General features: G+C 33.3%; 1 protein-coding gene across 4 annotated transcripts; it reads right to left on the bottom strand.

Annotated features, from left to right (window-relative positions):
• Positions 1–4,546: 4,546 nt before the first annotated feature.
• On the bottom strand, positions 4,547–17,864 carry LOC140058671 (mitochondrial substrate carrier family protein ucpB-like). 4 transcript variants are annotated; one of them, XM_072104365.1, is made up of 6 exons: positions 17,376–17,864; positions 14,665–14,830; positions 13,242–13,396; positions 9,781–9,980; positions 8,856–9,021; positions 4,547–6,625 (listed from the first exon to the last, which is right to left on the bottom strand). In XM_072104365.1, exons 1-6 carry the CDS (start codon positions 17,446–17,448, stop codon positions 6,438–6,440), a joined length of 948 nt encoding a protein of 315 aa, XP_071960466.1. In that variant the 5' UTR covers positions 17,449–17,864; the 3' UTR covers positions 4,547–6,437. The 4 variants fall into 4 exon arrangements, with proteins under 4 accessions (XP_071960466.1, XP_071960467.1, XP_071960469.1 ...); XM_072104366.1 differs by having other exon boundaries at positions 4,548–6,625; positions 13,242–13,381; XM_072104368.1 differs by having other exon boundaries at positions 4,548–6,625; positions 17,612–17,864.

Here is a 17,864-nt window from a genome sequence, read left to right as displayed (position 1 = left end):
TTTAGAAAGCAGCATACAGTTGTTCTGGTTCTTTTTTTCGTCTGATTGATTGAATGATTGAATTTATTTGGTTCAGACATAAAATACATTAAAATAGACGATAAACAGTACATCAAATTCAAAAGACAACACCAGAAAAGTACTAAAAAACAGAAGGTGTCAAACAATGGAAACAGAACAAAATGAACCAAGGATAATTAGATAAAGTTTCACATTTTCAGTGTAACTTATTTCCATCTAAGTCCTTATGTACATTTAACTGAGACAAATTGACATCTTTAAAAAAGTTATTTAAACAAAAAAACGCAATTTCATAAAGAGAGAAACAAAAAGAAACATCATGGAACATTCTTAAAATATCCTTTGACTTTGTGTTTAAACAGCTTAGTAGAGGTTGTGGCCTTTATACAATCTGGAAGAGAATTCCAGTTTTTTATTCCGTTGTAATAGAAGCTGGTTTGTCCAACACCATTTAGGCGAGGGATTTGAAAGTTATGTTTTCTGGGTCTGGTTTCATGTTTATGGGCGGTACTTAATTTGACAAAATATGGATACATATATGGGATGGATGTTCCGTAATATATTTTATGTACATGTACAAGTTGTAACAATTTTACTCTGTTTGTTACATTCAAATAACCAACAACATTTAGTTCATATTCACCAACGTGTAATCGATTGCCTCTTCCTAAAATAAACCTTACAGCTTTATTTTGTGCCGTTTGTAATTTAATTTTAAGGTCCTTAGTAAGTCCGTCAAACCATGAGGTGGATCCGTAATCGTGGTGACTTTGGATGAGAGCGTTACAGAGAATTTTTCTAGTCTGATTATTTAAGCATTTTACATTACGGTAAAGAAATTTTAACCTAGAGTTGATTTTTTTAATTGTACTTTGCGCCATTGATGTACCACTTAAGTTATTGTCAAGGAGACAGCCAAGGTATTTGACGCACGACTTTTGAGTGATATCTTTATCATTGAAAGTGACATTAAACAATCCAGATGAACTTTTAAGTTTCTTTCTGGTGCCGAAAAGTATGGACTCGGTTTTGTCAGGATGGATAGACAGTTTATTGTCATTGAACCATTCATTACATGACATAAGATTGTCAGAGAGACTCTTAGAAATACGCCGTGCGTCGGTACCACTGGCAATGAGGGCAGTGTCATCGGCGTATAATAGAACTTTGCAGTCTGCACCCTAACCCTACACTCTATATTACGGAACATCCATCCCATATATGTATCCATATTTTGTCAAATTAAGTACCGCCCATAAACATGAAACCAGACCCAGAAAACATAACTTTCAAATCCCTCGCCTAAATGGTACGTCATTTATGTAACAAAAGAAAAGTGTAGGTCCCAGGATGCTACCTTGAGGGACTCCACAATTTATGGTTAGTGATTCAGAGAAAGTACCATTTATATCTACCGTTTGCTTCCTATTTTCAAGATATGATTCAAACCATGATATCGTGTTAGTATTTGCACCTATAAGTTCCAATTTCTTGCATATTAACTGAATCAAATGCTTTTTTTACATCTATTAGGACCATGCCTGTTATGTTTCCTTTACTTGATTCAGCTTTTATTGTGTCTTGTAAATGAATAAGACACGTTTCCGTTGAGTATTTACCCCGAAATCCGGATTGGTAATCATTTATAATGTTATTTTCATTAAGATAATTTTGTAATTGGGAGTTAACAACAGACTCTAGTATCTTAGATACACTAGGTAATATACTGAACGAAACACTAAACGAAAACGTTTGGGAAGACTTTCCTTAGTGCCAAGCTTGTGTTGGCCATACTAACATCTCATTGTCGTTTGTAAACGATAACAAAACGTTTAAATAAATTAATTTTGGAAGTATTCTCCGTAAGTTCTTTTTGTACGTTCTCATCATCACTAATAGTACGGGTTATTATGTCTTCCAGCTCGATATTTGTGCCAAAATAGATTTTTTTAGCTAACTTTGTTATTCTTGAGATGCTGAATCCATAAAAGTTAGGTGCCATTTTTTTCGACCACTCCTTCAGCCGCCATTTTGTATTTCAAAATAGCCGACGTTCCACACTAAAGTTGGTCATCCATGGTATCATTGGAAAGGGAATGTAATACTGATTATTTTATTCCATTACACCCATATCAATAAACGCATAGTTACATAGTAATTGCGAAATTAAACAAATCACGTGACCAATAAAGGTCAAAAGGTTAAAATGCAATTTCACCAAAATACTGTACTGTTTGGTATCGTTGGATAGATCTGTTTATTCTGAATACAGTTTTACTAATATCTATTCTATTTTACTTTGTTTATTGTCATAATTTTCCAATTATGTAAATAAATTGTTTTTAAATGTTCCTTGTTGTTTTATCATGCTAATCCTTATTTACATACAACCTGTCCTATTGGTATATAAGTACTTTAGGCGTTGTTTTCTGTTCTTCTGATGATGAGAATAGTTTCTCGAAACATGTCACATTTTAAGGCAGTTTGTCTATTCATTAAATGCCTCGCTATACTCATTTTAACAATGAAAAAAGTAGTCTCCTTCATATTAAGATAAATACGGTTTTTCTTATTGGTTTTACAATTAATTCAAATGTTTGTTTGATTTTCTTTCGACTTTGTCATTGTCCATTTATATGTTTTATATTATATATTATCCAAATACTAAATAAGTACCGTACGGTACCGGATTACACTTAACTTCAATGTCAAGTTTCCGAGTTATTTAATTTAAAATCAAAATAACTATAGTCCGTGAACAAAGGTGAAATAAACTGTTGTCAAAGCACATCTTTGCTTTGTTTCGTTGGATAGCTTTTTAAAATTCTGAATCTATTTTATTTTTAGTAGTTTACATTTCTGTTTTTCGTAAAAAGAAAAAAATGCTACGGGTCACGGTATCATTTGCGTAGCGTTCAAAATCATTTGTATTTTAGTCAAAGCGGCGGGCACCACACAATATAAAGCCATCTGTGCACAATGCCAATGTTAATTGGCATGTTTCTCCCTTTCTCTTTGAACGTCAGATGAAGTGCAGCAAACAGAATATTTGCATTTGATATTATTATATGTGAAAAAATCTTAATAATTAAAAAAAATTTTTAGATAAATTAGTTTTCCTCAAATAAAGTTTACACGTAATAAAGAAAAGTAAGTGTCCTATTGCTGCCTTTACTACCTTTACAAACTACCAATCGATATTGTAAAGAAACGAATTACGGTATTTTTAACGTCCAAAAATTTCCTTTGATTTTTACGTGTGGTTTGTGATTATCGCAATATAAATCCTAACTATACGTTGTTATTATCAAAAGTCACATAGAATAATTAATCAAATTATACTTGTTTGTGGTAACTTAACTTTAAGAACTTATCGGAAAAAAGGGAAACAATATCCACTTTTCAGCAATAATATTCAAATTAGTTTGAGAAAAACGAAATCTTTTAACTACAGACACTTTATAAATATGTACCGTATGTAACGATTTATGTTATTGAATTCCCTTTTATAAATTTGTATTTTAATTTTGTTACTTTTACTGCATGTCTCAGTTATATTTATCAAAAATGCAGTGGTTTTTTTTTTAAAGAGTGAAGTGCGACCACACACCGGTAGGGGATGGAATCGGCTTTTCAGTCATCGATGGGTTTTGAATTATTATTATTTTATTGTTCTTGGGCATGATCCCATTGTATCCGTTTGTTGTTAGTATTTGTATTCGTATGAGTATGCGCATATGCCACCGATTTAATTGTATATTCAATATAATTATGTTATCATCTGAAACGGTGGAAGATTATTCGACTACTTATACACAGTATAAATGACCTGTTTTCTATCCTGCCTTTATGGTCACACAAATATCCAATATATATAATATAAGAATGTGTACATAAATTAATTTAAATAAGCAACAACTTTTTTATCGATTTACTTTATATAGGCCTATATAGGCCTAGGCTTACAACATGCAACCATGCTATTGGCAGAAAACCATGTTTGAAAAAAAACACCAACATAGACGCCACTGCACTGGATATAGTTATAAATAAAACTACATTAACTAGCAGAATTAAGATAAATCTAAATTACTTCCCAAAGTTACGTTTCTGCCGTAGTAGTTGTATGAACTTGCTCAAATAAAGGTACTAAAATCAATTACTTATACCTCCAAGATCATGTTTGCGTTGCAACTAATTTACTTGCAAAGCAATGGTTGTTTGATCTTGTTTTTTACTTGCAATGCGAAAACCGGGCATATCGAGGATCTTGACAGTTAAACTAAACTTATACTAAAGTATTTTCACACACTGAAATTGTTATTATAACCAGATAAATGTTACCAACATTTGAATGAATTGTAAAACCAATAAGAAAAACCGTATTTATCTTAATACAAAGGAGACCTTTTTTATTGTACATTTAAAAACAGTTTATTTACATAATTGGAAAATTATGACAATAAACAAAGGAAAATCGAACAGATATTAGTAAAACTGTATTCAGAATAAAAAAAGCTATACTACGATACCAAACAGTAAAGTATTTGAGAAAATTAAAAATGTTGACCTTTTGACCTTTCTTGGTCATGTGACTTGTTTTATTGTTAAATAACTATGTAACTATCCATTTTTTTTATATGGATGTAATGGGATAAAATGATCAGTATTACATTCCCTTTCCGATGATACCATGGATGACAAAGTTTAGTGTGGAATGTCGGCCATTTTGAAATACAAAATGGCGGCTGAAGGAGAGGTCGAAAAAAATGGCACCTAACTTTTTTGAATTCAGCAACTCAAGAATAACAAAGTTAGGCGATAAAATTTATTTGGCACAAATATCGAGCTGGAGCTAGTTTTGCTTACATATGTGACTGTACGATAACATTATGTACACGTAATTCACGTAAACACGCTTGTTCGATGGATGTTCGTAATAAACCAGCCGAATGAACAGATTCACAAAGTTGTATATTTCATATATGGAGGCTGGAAAGGTGATCCGCCTGTATACAGTCTTGTTATAAAGACTTCACACACAAACGTTTTGTTGTTGATATTTATTTACAATTATTATAACAGTTGACTATCTATTCCTTGCATATACATAGTATTAACATATTACTTTTGCCTTATCATTATATAAAAGCCTTATACTACTTCAAACTAAAATAATATCGGATAGGCCCATAATATGCTTTATTTTGTAAAAAACAAAATGCAGTTTTTAATCTTAAATATACAATACAAAACGGTAAAAATGATCAAGTCTCGTTTTCATCCGAAGCCCGAGATCCAGCAATAAGAAAGTAAAAGAAAAATATTCAGTTCAGAAGGATGTTTCAGCAGTCGGTGCAGAAAACTAAAAAATTAGAGCTAGGCCTATGGTATGTAGCAGGACATTTGAAGTCATGATTATTTTATAGTTGCTGGAGATTTTAATTTTGGCGATATAAATTGGTTGGATTCTGATTCTGAAGGAAATACAGTAAGAATTGAAAGTTGTTTATTTTCAAATTTGGTGAAGGATCTTTTCTGGTTCCAGCATATTAAAAACACCAATAGAATTCGCATTTGGCATATCCATTTATTTTAGCCTGTGTTGTTGATTTCTCTACTTACCCTCCCATTGGAAAGAGTGGCCATGCGGTCCTAATGTTTAAGGTGCCGATAAAAGAAGTAATTTGCAAACATTGTATATGACAAGGTTCTTCCATCAGTTGTCAAAATCATGGACTTAGGTTTACTGGTAGATAATAATAAGATTCCATTTTTTTTATGAAATACTGTATGGCAGCAAATATTTTTAAAAGAATCAGATAAAACTGAAAATGTTATGGAGTAGAGGTTTACTCATATGATCATAGAGTTGAGGTTTACTCATATGATCAGAGGCTAGAAATGCTACTTTTGAATGGAAGACAAAGATCTGCAATTATTCAGATTTACAAGATATTTAAAGGAATTGATCAAATCCAGAGTAACATTTTTTCAAAGCTGGCGGTCAGATCTAGAACAAGAGGTCATAAACTGAAAATTATTAAAAACCTACAAGGCTGAGAATTTGGCAGAAATTTTGTACAAATTCCTTATGTAACGTGTAGTTTACCTACCTAGCCATGTCATAGAGAAAGAGACATTTAAACAATCCAAATACTGTTTGGAGAAATATTGGCGCTGTCATCCACGGCAGTTCTTGCCATATGATTGCAGTGTTGGATGTATTCAGAGGGTCACACACGCTTAAAAGCTTAAGAAGTCTTTGATACACTTAACGAAATATCATTTAATATATAGCCTTAACTACCAAATACTAAATTTATTATTGAAACTATTAATGGAGACTGGCATTAAATGAAATAATCAATATTATTGAACATGTTATCACACTTTTCATTTAACAAAAAAGGCAATTAAATAGGTTTTATCCCAGCCATTGACCTAAACTGTTCAAACAAGTAGAAACTGATTATAGTATGTGGTCCAAGTCTTAACCAGTTTGGAATGAACCCTTTATACAGTCCAAAAATCCCTTCACTTCGTAGTATTTTCCACAAGCAGTCAAGCGTGTGTTTGTACATAATCTGATCTTTACATATACCTGAAAAATAGAAATTAAACAAAATTAGTACATAGTATTTACTACTACTATCTATTACTACCTTAAGAGATATGCTTATTCTTTTTAGTCACATGATTAACATAATTGTGGTCAGAAAGATCAAATATGCAATAATGTCCTCCTCTTACTGCTATGAAAAAAACCGGCTAAATAGCGTTCTGAAAACAAAAATGGTTCAAAACACACAATTGATAGGGTGTTAGAATGCCATTTAATTGGTGATTGCTGTTAACTTTTAATTTCAAAGCAAAAAGAACGGTTAAAACCCCTGTTGCTCTAACTACAGGAGGATTTTAAATGTTTGACCACCAGAGCACATTACATTTTGGCTCACAGGCGTGGATTTAGGCGGGAGCTATAAACAGGCTGTAAAATAATGACTATTATTATTTTTCTGCAACCTGACTCATCGTTTAGTAAGGTTGCACATATTATCTTAATAAACGGTCGCTAATAACGAATGTAATTGATCAACATGGAGTACTAAATCTAACTAACAAAATGTACAAACCACTAATCCTGTGTCTGGAGGCAATTAGTTCCAGGGAACATGGATGGAATACAAAGTCAATGGCAGACACTCAAGGTCTCTTCAAGAAACTGACAGATCCAACATTCATTGCCAGTTTTCATACCATTTTTCATTGTTTTGGATACATTCGTGGAATCAACAGTAAATTTCAAGGGTCAACACTTAACATCATCGAGGGGGATAACATGGTTGCAATTGTAAAGCGAGTGTTAGAGGACGCAAGGAATGATGAGCAACAGTATGAAGAAGTGTGGAGAAGGATGACAGATATGGCAAGCATTTCCAACAATACAATGGAACCACCAAGGCGATGTGGAGCGTAAACCCAACGTAACAACAACCCAGCTACATACCCACATATGTATTTCAAATTTACAATTTGTAATCCGTTTATAGATTCACTTATTCAGCAGTTCAGTGATTGCTACTTTGGAGATATGTCAACTAAGTCTATCCACGCACTTCAAGTCCTTCCATGTAATTCAGCAACTCTTAGCAAAGATGCAATTGAGGTCTATAAAAACAACTTGCCATCGTATAGTACATTGCAGCAAGAGCTAGGCTACAGTTCGACTTTGGAAATCGGACAGAAGAAAACATCCCCACAACACTTGCAGACACGCGCAGTGCAATGTTCCCAAATATCACTTGGATAATAATAAATATCATGCTATTAACATCCATGACATCGGCTGGTGTAGAAAGAGCTAACTCATCTATATATAAAATTATCAGGCCCGCAGCCAGGTTTTTTTTTTTATAGTTCGGGCGAACCCCTTAACCGACTGCGAACCCCAATCCTCGATATGCCCAATACCCTCACCTCACCACGATCGTGTAAATAACGTACCATATGAACTGACTCTAAGCAACTAAACAAGTTAGGATAGGCCTACAGTACGAAGGTTCACTTGCACTAACGCAAAACAACTTTGGTGGGTAGGAACCAACTTAAGTATGAATTGGCTCTAAGAAACAATTGAAAACCATTAGGTCTACTAATTCATTTGAGTTAGCTAATTATTTATTGACGATTAAAGCGAATTTACGATTTGCCCCGAATAGAGGTATTTTTCACAAACTGTTTTACATTACAAAACACAATATGAAAATACATTTTATTACTGACGTTTGTATTAATTAATACTGTAATTACACAAAATATAAACGTCGTAGTGGTGTAACGTTACATGTACTTTACTATTTCAATCAACTATGACAGTGAAAGTTTCAAAGTATTAAATCGCAATGTTTCACTGTGTTTAGTGGTATATTATTTGTAAACATGAGAACAATTAATATTTCATTATTGAATGGATAAAGAATATATTAAAAATGTTTTCCTCTTGGCACCCATCCTCTTCCCCATCCCTCAACTCTAATGTTACATACAAAACACAAATTGGGTTTGTTTAAATTTGACTCAAGCAGTTGGTCTCATTTTATGACAAGTTTCTCTTTCGGAAATAATTCCCAAATTTTAGTTGACTATATAAATCACTGTGTTCTACTCAATATTAAATCAATAACATATTTATATTTACTTATATTCAGATATTTAGGCCCCCCCCCCCCACTTACAATGCTGGATCCGCCCCTGTTAATTGACAGTATTTGGGAGCACAAATACAATCAAAATGAAAATGATTCAAATATATTTTATAACTTATTGCTTACCATCTATTTTTTGATTCATAATTCTTGTTTTAATTACATCAACAGGTGATGACGTTACAGCTACCATAAATCCCGCTATCATTGAAGCTGTAATATGAAGAGCACCTCCTTCCTTCATAAGGCCAGCATTCAGAATTGTGTGTTTAGTGTGATCATAACCAGCAGTCTAAAAGAGCAATGTACGAGATATTAAATGCTATGCCTATCCTCATGTGATTTTAATTAAAGAATGGTTTTACAAAATCAATGTTAATTCATTACATACATGCTTACAATAAGACTTTCCATCTTGAAATAAGGTGCAGAATGTTTTGTGCCTGACAGCAAAGAATCAATCAAATCAACCAGTTTATTGTTTTAATTGTGTGTATAATAATAATGTAATTTTATTTTTGTTTTTCCTGATTCCTTCATTTTTTTAGAAATATTTTCTCTTAGTAAATTTGTTAAGATTCTCGCTTATTCATATTGATTCATTCTTGAATTTGATAAAAGGTAAAAGTTGCACACAAATTCATCGACAACTCAATAACTACTCCCATAATAAATTTTTTTAATGGAGAGTCAACAATATAAAAAATAGGCATATTTATTTACAAATTTTCATTAAACTACCCATTTCCAGGTATATGCATTGTTATTTCACATTTAAGTTAATTTATGATCCATAAAAAAGGTGTGAAGTGAAGAAAAACCCCCCAAAACAGTCTTTCTATGCTACTTACCCTTTGGAGACCTGAAGATATCACTAGGAGTTCTACTGTACTAGAACATTTATTATCAATATTTCAATGTATTTACAATTGTATTATTAATATGTTTATAAAAGAATAAAAAAAAAAAACACCTTAAAACCTCACAGAAATCCAATATACAAAAAAAAGCTGTGAAATAATTTAATTGGTCTGATAAACTAACAATGTACCTGAGTGGCTGTTACAACAATGGCTCTCTGGACAGTGGGTGACATTCCACGATACAACCCACGTATCCCTTCATTCTTTAGTATATGTGTGAATGCACTAATAAAGCCAGAATATTTAGTTTCAGCCCCTGGCCGTCCTTGTGCTTGTAAGCGAACACGGATCAGATCGGTTGGTGTTGCAATACTGCTTCCAATTGCCCCTACAATATAATTAATCAATAAAGTTTAATACAAACTTTGTATTGAGTGATCTTTTATTATATATATACTGTACTTCTTTTTCAGCAGCTTAATATCGTAATTAATATTGTATAAATTACCACAATAACTTATTATATCCCTTAGTAGAATTGTGTACATACATGTAAGTTTCCCATCATAAGATATTTTTATGTTTTAGTTTTTCATTTTTAAACATTAAATACAAAACTATTTAAATTCTTTTATGCTGTGTATTTTATTTTAATTATTTTATCCTGTAATTGGTGTTTATATTTTTGAATGATTTGACATAAATAAAATCACTATGCCAGCTTCTGTGGTGTTCATGGAGTATGAAAGTACGTTTTTTCTCTTGAATTATATTTTTCAAGCCTTTCCTAGTAATTTTGAAAACAATTTAGACCATTTCCACTTTAAATCATGAAATACGAACACGTTGAATTAGACTATTTGCGCACGTTTTAGTTGAAAAAGTTACAAAATATTGTAAAAATCATCTATTATAGCTCCTCGGGATCAAAAATTTGTTGTAGTAGAATTGTAGATATAAATTCATGCAAAATTGTTACCGCTCAGATGTTATGACGTCAACGTATGGCCACCCGAATATAAAATATAGGATTTTTGTCTCTTTCGTAAAAGGAAATTTACTTTTGCTACACAGTATGTAGTATGTATTTAGTATAGTGTAACAAAATAGAGAGCACGTCACTATCAACATTTTATTTTCTTCAGGTCAAAATGGCATAATTTTCTGTGCGCAATATTCTAACGTATGTGTTTGTTGTGCGGATAACTAACTCGTCAAAGTGAACTATTACTCGTCAAAGTGACGAGTTCAAATCTAAAGTTAAACTTATTATGGAAGCCAATGAGTTGTAGATATGAATTCATGTACATATTAGACATACAAAATAGTATGACATCATCATTTGGCCACCTGAATTTAAAAAATAGATTTTTTCCTCCCATAATTTCACCTATGCTACACTGTGTATAGATATACAGTTTAAACTGTATACAATATCTATATTACCCATTTTACACTCCTGGGCTTAGAATCAACCTGTGTCGTGTCTGGATAGATTTCCTTTTCACACCCAATACATTAACCCGGGAATGACACGGGTTGCGTGTATTTACAGTGAAAAATGCCGACCCATGTAAATGTTCTAGATTAATCGAAATCACCCTCTCTGCTCATTTTAACTCCTACAATTTTTACTCGGGGTACCCGAGTCTAGGACTTACTCATTTTCTCCATCTGGACACTATTGAGTAAAAAGTGCGATTTTTAAAGTACTACTCCTCCCTTATTAGTTGTAGTATTGAGCTGGGATTTGGCATGAATATACTACAGGGACATGTCCTCAAATCTATAGAGCCGGATTTTTAAATTTCAAACCGGATGCAGCCATATGACGTCTCGAAGATGGTACCATATAGCCGTATTTGGTAGGTTATTGATGTGTATGTGACGTCACATCCCGTCTTATGACGTCATTACAGCTTCATTTGCTGTACCCCGAGTATCGCACATTCATGCTTTTTTGTTAATTAATTTGTTTAATTAAAAAGCCACAATGTGTGACACACACCACAGCATTATGTAGTTATATGCGGCTTCTTGGCGTAGTGATTATCACGTTTGCTTAACACGCAGAAGGTACCTGGTTCGAGCCCGGGCGAAACCATTTTTTTAAAACTTTATGGTGAAAAGTACTGTATACGCAATATGATAATTATACACAGTATATCTTATTTTTATTATTTTTTAAAATACTTATTTTGCGTAATCGGTAATTATCACTTTTACACATGTTTATTTTGCTTTGTGCTTATTACCATATTTATTTGTAATTTAAATGGATTAAAAAACTTTCTGTAACCCACATTTTTAGTGTAAGTGGGTTCGTAGTGTAGTGGTTTTCAAGTCTGCTTAACACGCAGAAGGTCCCGGTTCGAACCCTGGCGAAACCTATTTTTCTTTAAATTTATGGTGAAATATACTGTATACGTAATATGATATAGAGTATATCTCGTTTTATTACTCGGGGTACCTGAGTCTAAGACTCTCTCATCTTTTCCTCTTCTTCTTCCATCCGGACACTATTGAGCAAAAAGTGCGATTTATAAAGTACTACTCCTCCCTTATTCGTTGTAGTATTTAGCTCGGATTTAGCATGAATAAACTACAGGGACATGTCCTCAAAGCTATAGAGCCGGATTTTTAGTCTATAGTTCACTATGTCGGTCGGTCGGTCGGTCTGTCTGTTGGTCCGGTATCACTATGCGTTTTATCGCTTTTCTGTACTTTTTGAACTGTTTTAATGTACAGAAAAGTTTTAAAGTACATTACTTTTTGAAAGTTCATTTTTTGCTGAGAGCACACGACTTATGGTTGTTGGCCTTGTTTAATTTCAAACGGGATGCAGCCATATCACGTCTCGAAGATGATACCGTATAGCCGTATTTGGTAGCGCGGTTATTGACGTGTATGTGACGTTACATCCGGTCTTATGACGTCATTATAGCTTCTTTCGCTGTACCCCGAGTATTGCACATTCGTGCTTTTTTTTTTTTTTATGGCAATACAAAAAAGTCTATTCGTGGAGAATAATTTTTCTTTAAATAAAAATTTTTATTTATTAAATAAGCGAAAAAACAAAATCAACCTTATCTTAATTGTATGTAAATTAAATACTATAGTGAGTGAGGATTGAAACCAGCCAGGAAAACATTCACGGGACTGTTTACACCGCGAACACACAAGTTATGGGTTCATTCCGGGTTGACTTGATGCTGAATACATTCCGCATCACTTACCTGGGTGATTCAGCGACCCAGGTAACTTTTTACCTTGTTTACCCCGGCCTACATTTCAGCATTTCTGCGTCCTGGTTACGTCTTGGGTTATACAATTCCGGATCAACTCTGCATTTTTACTGGCAGTGTAAAAGGGGTATAGGCACATAATAGGAACAACTCAGCAGCAGGTCAAAGGATGGAATACATCAATGTTTTGCGCTTATATTTTAATGTATTTTTTAAAATTAAATGTTAATAAAATTATCTTTATCACAATGATCACCAATAATCCGTCAAAGTGAGGAATTAAATTCTAGTTTGTTTTTATTTATTATTTTATTTTTTGGCCAGGTGGAGCTTGCTAGCAACCAGTGGGGTTCATTCATTCTGGCTAAGGGCCTGAAGTAAATGAAAGAATGAGAACACTTTACCTGAGGTTCCTCCTGCACAAATTTTTTTATATAATGGGGTGTTTGATGGATTGGTGGCACCGAAGAGAACTTTTATTGGTTCATAAGAGCCAATACGTATTGTACTGTACACAGACTCTCTGATCAGTGATGGTGTTAAACTATGACAAAAGAAACTGATTAAATTAAAACGTATGCAGTTACTGGTTTATATTCACAGATTACGTTACATATTAATGTTTCAATGCACTGTAAAGCATCAAAACTACAAACCTGTACTCTTTAAAACATTGACTTGTACTATTTTTATAGTTCACTATGTCGGTCGGTCAGTCTGTCGGTCCGGTATTACTATGCGTTTTATCGCTTTCTGACCTTATCTTGATATCAGTTTAATCTAGCTAAGTCAATTTTTCACAGTATATTCCTTATGGCCAGGAATCGATGTGGTTATGTTTTCACGGTGCGCAATAAAAAATTACGCGGTCTACGCACGATTTAACGAAATCAAGTTTGTAATCATATCTTCATAACCATGAATCACAATTAAATAAAATTTGGTACTCATAAATTTCAGGGCATAAATCATCATATGGCAATACAATTACGTGCGTAGCGCATTTACGCGCGCTTAAAATTTTCAAAATTTATTTTCGATGAAATAAGAGTACGTTTCAGGCAATTTTAAGCGTTTACAACATTGCCATGAGTCACAAAGCCACAAAGTTACGCGCGCACGCGCATTTAAAATGCGCAAAATTCATTTTTAATCAACTTTCTACGCGTTTCTTGTCATTTTGAGCATGTCAAAAATTCCCATACGCGCGCAAATTTTTACGCGCGTGGTGCGCACGTAGCGTTAAATACATACTTTTTTCGCGTGATTTATGTTTTTGCAGCCTTTTCTAATAATTTTACCATCTTTTAAACAATTTCGACTTAAAATTACGTCATACATGCACGTCGAATTGGATAATTTGCGCACGTTTTTGATGAAAAAGTTAAAAAATTCGTCAAAATTATGCCTTTTTAGTCGCGTGGACGCGACTATAGTTCACTATGTCGGTCGGTCGGTCGGTCTGTCGATCGGTCTGTCTGTCGGTCCGGTATCATTATGCATTGTAGCACGCGACTTAATGGCTGTTGGCCTTGTTTTTGTTCAGAGCAGTCCAATTTTTCTCCTTTTAATAAGTTCAGTTTTATAAACAACACTACAGTAAATGTTTCCCTAGTAATAATTTTGTTCATACAATTACATATACTACTAGCTGCTTGAGATTTTTTCTTATTTGTCGATAGTTAAAAACGTTCATTAAAAAAAAAAAATCTTAATGAATGATATGAAAAAAAGTCTAATGAAACTAGATTATTTTTTAATATTAATGATTTGTTATATTAGTATATTATAATTACTAGTTATTAATTATTTGTTGGGAGTGTTTACCCTTTATAAAGTGCTAGTATTCCCTCATCCTTCGCAATTCTTAAAGCACCACGGATGATTCCTTTATAGTACCGGTTTTGATATGCTGTCCTTACTTGTCCTCGTTGGTCTGCAAGTTCACCATCAAGTTGCATCCGAATTTTAGTTACATCAACTGGGTTTGTAACTACAAATCAACAAACAAATTACTTAAAAAATGTAAATAACTTTATATTTTATAGCAGTAGTTTTGCTATTTATGTCAAATTTATACACCTGTAATGTATACACCTGTAATGTATACACCTGTAATGTATACACCTGTAATGTTCACCAAATCAACAGCTTACCCATTAATACTGTGCTTGGCAACATAACAAATCTTGTTGGACAGTGGAGAACCTAGATTTATGATTAACATGTCATGTCTACATCCTTTAGAATGATGTACATCTAACCTCCTCATTTGATATCTTCTAAATGATGTCATCTGATCATTCTCTTTTAAATGTAAACATGACAAGATACCTATAATCTACTGTGTGCCAGGGGTTTTCGTATCATGGGCCAGACTGTAATTTACAAATGATGTTGCGAGCCAGATATTGTTTTTATTGATTTTCCACACAAAATGAATATGATAATAAAGTAACAATAAACATATATATATATACAAGAAAGATGTGTGGCTGGTGGGCAAATAAGTTCAAAGAACTTTAAGGCTTACCCACCAGAAAAGATACAATAAACATTATCAAGTATAACGAGTATTTAATACATAGTAAGAATATAAAATAAGAAGTAAAAATACATAAGTAAAATAAAAAATTTAAAAGGTAAATAAATAAGAAAAACAGAGTATAAGTTATTAAAATGAATCATAAGTGTTTTAAACTTTAGCATTTGCACAAGTAATAATAAGTTAATAATAATAATAAATACGTAGTATTTAAGTACAAATAAATGATTTATTATATTCAGAGACTAAAAGCTTTTTGTAGTTGTATTTAAAACTAGAGACTGTACATTTTCTTTTTAACTCTTGTGAGATAACTCTCCAGAGCTTAGGTCCAACATAAAAAACAGAGTGACGACGGGGCTTATAAAACGACTTATCAGGAATAAAATTATTTATCGAACTTCTAGTGTTATGTGTATGACCTTCAGCAGTTTTTGAAAATAGAGAACTTATATGAAAAGGCAAGATATTTTTAGATAAGCGGAACATAAATAGAGATATCAAGTGTAAATGTCTGGGGCACCTATACTTGCGCATAGATTTTAAGGTTTTGCGTAGGAGAAATTTTGTAGTAAATAACAGGACAAGAAGTAGATTGTAATGACAATTTAACAATTTTGTTTGATGATGCAATGACATGGTGAAGGCAAAGTGATTAGCTGCTAGATTTATAATAAGTTGCAACTAATTAGGCTACTGTGAAACAGATGGGAATATTTTGATGGATAATGAAAACAACAGTACTGATGAGTAAATTCAGTGCTGCGGATGAGTGAATTCAGTGCTCCAGATGAGTGAATTCAGTGCTGCAGATGAGTGAATTCAGTGCTGCAGATGAGTGAATTCAGTGCTGCAGATGAGTGAATTCAGTGCTGCAGATGAGTGAATTCAGTGCTGCAGATGAGTGAAGTCAGTGCTGCAGATGAGTGAAGTCAGTGCTGCAGATGAGTGAAGTCAGTGCTGCAGATGAGTGAATTCAGTGCTGCAGATGAGTGAATTCAGTGCTGCAGATAAGTGAAGTCAGTGCTGCAGATGAGTGAATTCAGTGCTGCAGATGAGTGAATTCAGTGCTAAAGATGAGTGAAGTCAGTGCTGCAGATGAGTGAATTCAGTGCTGCAGGTAAGTGAAGTCAGTGCTAAAGATGCATATTATTTTTGATTGCAGACAAAATTGAACTCAACACTAAAAGTATCGTGTGGAAAACTGTTGTTTCAACTGAACAGGCGAAACGGTGCATAAAACAGGCAATGGAATTTGATGAATTATAATTCAGATGCTTTGTTTGAAATGTTTATGAACTACATGTTGATAAATGAGTTGGCTAATATATACTTGTATTAAAGTAACTAACATTAATTCAATTATCGCTGCCTGAATTATGTTATGGGTAGTTTGTTTGGCGTATTGCCATTTGTTTTGGAGGCAATCCGGACCACGGTCCCAATTCTGGACCACTTTTTATTATTATTTTCAGACCTGCTAGTGTTAAAAGATACGAGAGAATTTGCAAAAGCCGGCGAGCAGTCTTAGTATACTAATGTAACAAATGTAATTATGAATATTTAGCATTGACATACCTGAATTTAAGTCGCAAATGCAATTTCGCAGATGACAATTTGACAATTAAAATGTGGTATACTGTCAGTGTCAGAGATAATTGATGTATTTGTTATACTAATTCTCTGTACACTATAAACTAAACTATACACAGCAACATTCACATATCGGTTTTGTTCAGGGAACAAGATCAATGTTTATCAACCAATACGTCATAGAACATCAGACTTTAAGTTTCACATGGTTACAAAGATTTACCAGACTTCTATACCTAGACTAGTTAAGTTAGACCTAGAAATTATTCTTTTGAAAAATGTCATCACATGACATCATCAAATGAGGAGGTGAAGAAAGCTGAAGAAGTCTGGCAACCAACATGTTATTAAATAATGATATTTAATAAACTATTACTGTATAATCAAACAAATAAATTACCAAACGCAGCCGTCATACAAGAAGAGCCTGCAAATACATAACGCAATCCTATGTTATCAATGCCTGAAGACATGCTTTTGCCTTTATCAATTAACTTAGAACTAGCTGGGCTAGGAGGGTAGGCACGTGGAGTATATCTTGAACTTGAGATTTCAGCACACAACAACAGAACAGGTCAGCGTGGATAAATAAAAATATATGCTACAGTGCAGTCATTCTCTGGACTCTGGTCGTACCTACAGTAATGATAGACCTAAATCAAGGTCACCGGAAATAAACCATAAAAGCATCTGATCACATTTTTCAGGTTCACCGTAGTAGTAGACTACAAACAAGAGTAGTAAGTAGTACAGTAGTTAGTTCCCGTCCTAACCTATCCCGTTTCTCTCTCTATCGGTGGTGCTCTCAGCAGATTTTGTTATTCTTTTAGATCAATCATGCGTGACATGATTAGACAGTCAATAGAGGGCACTATTTATTTATTACAGA

The sequence above is a fragment of the Antedon mediterranea genome, chromosome 9, assembly GCF_964355755.1.
Source record: "Antedon mediterranea chromosome 9, ecAntMedi1.1, whole genome shotgun sequence".
NCBI classification, from domain to species: domain Eukaryota; kingdom Metazoa; phylum Echinodermata; class Crinoidea; order Comatulida; family Antedonidae; genus Antedon; species Antedon mediterranea.
This window is presented reverse-complemented; position numbering and strand designations above follow the sequence as displayed.

Bases quoted from the DNA above. Each gene is read 5' to 3' on its own strand.
- LOC140058671 (XM_072104365.1), bottom strand. From the start codon at position 17,448: ATGTCTTCAGGCATTGATAACATAGGATTGCGTTATGTATTTGCAGGC. The intron at 14,831-17,375 runs GTAATTTATTTG...GTTGATTTGTAG, and splicing joins TTGTATGACGGCTGCGTTTG to TTACAAACCCAGTTGATGTA. The intron at 9,981-13,241 runs GTAAAGTGTTCT...ATTATATTGTAG, and splicing joins TTGTGCAGGAGGAACCTCAG to GGGCAATTGGAAGCAGTATT.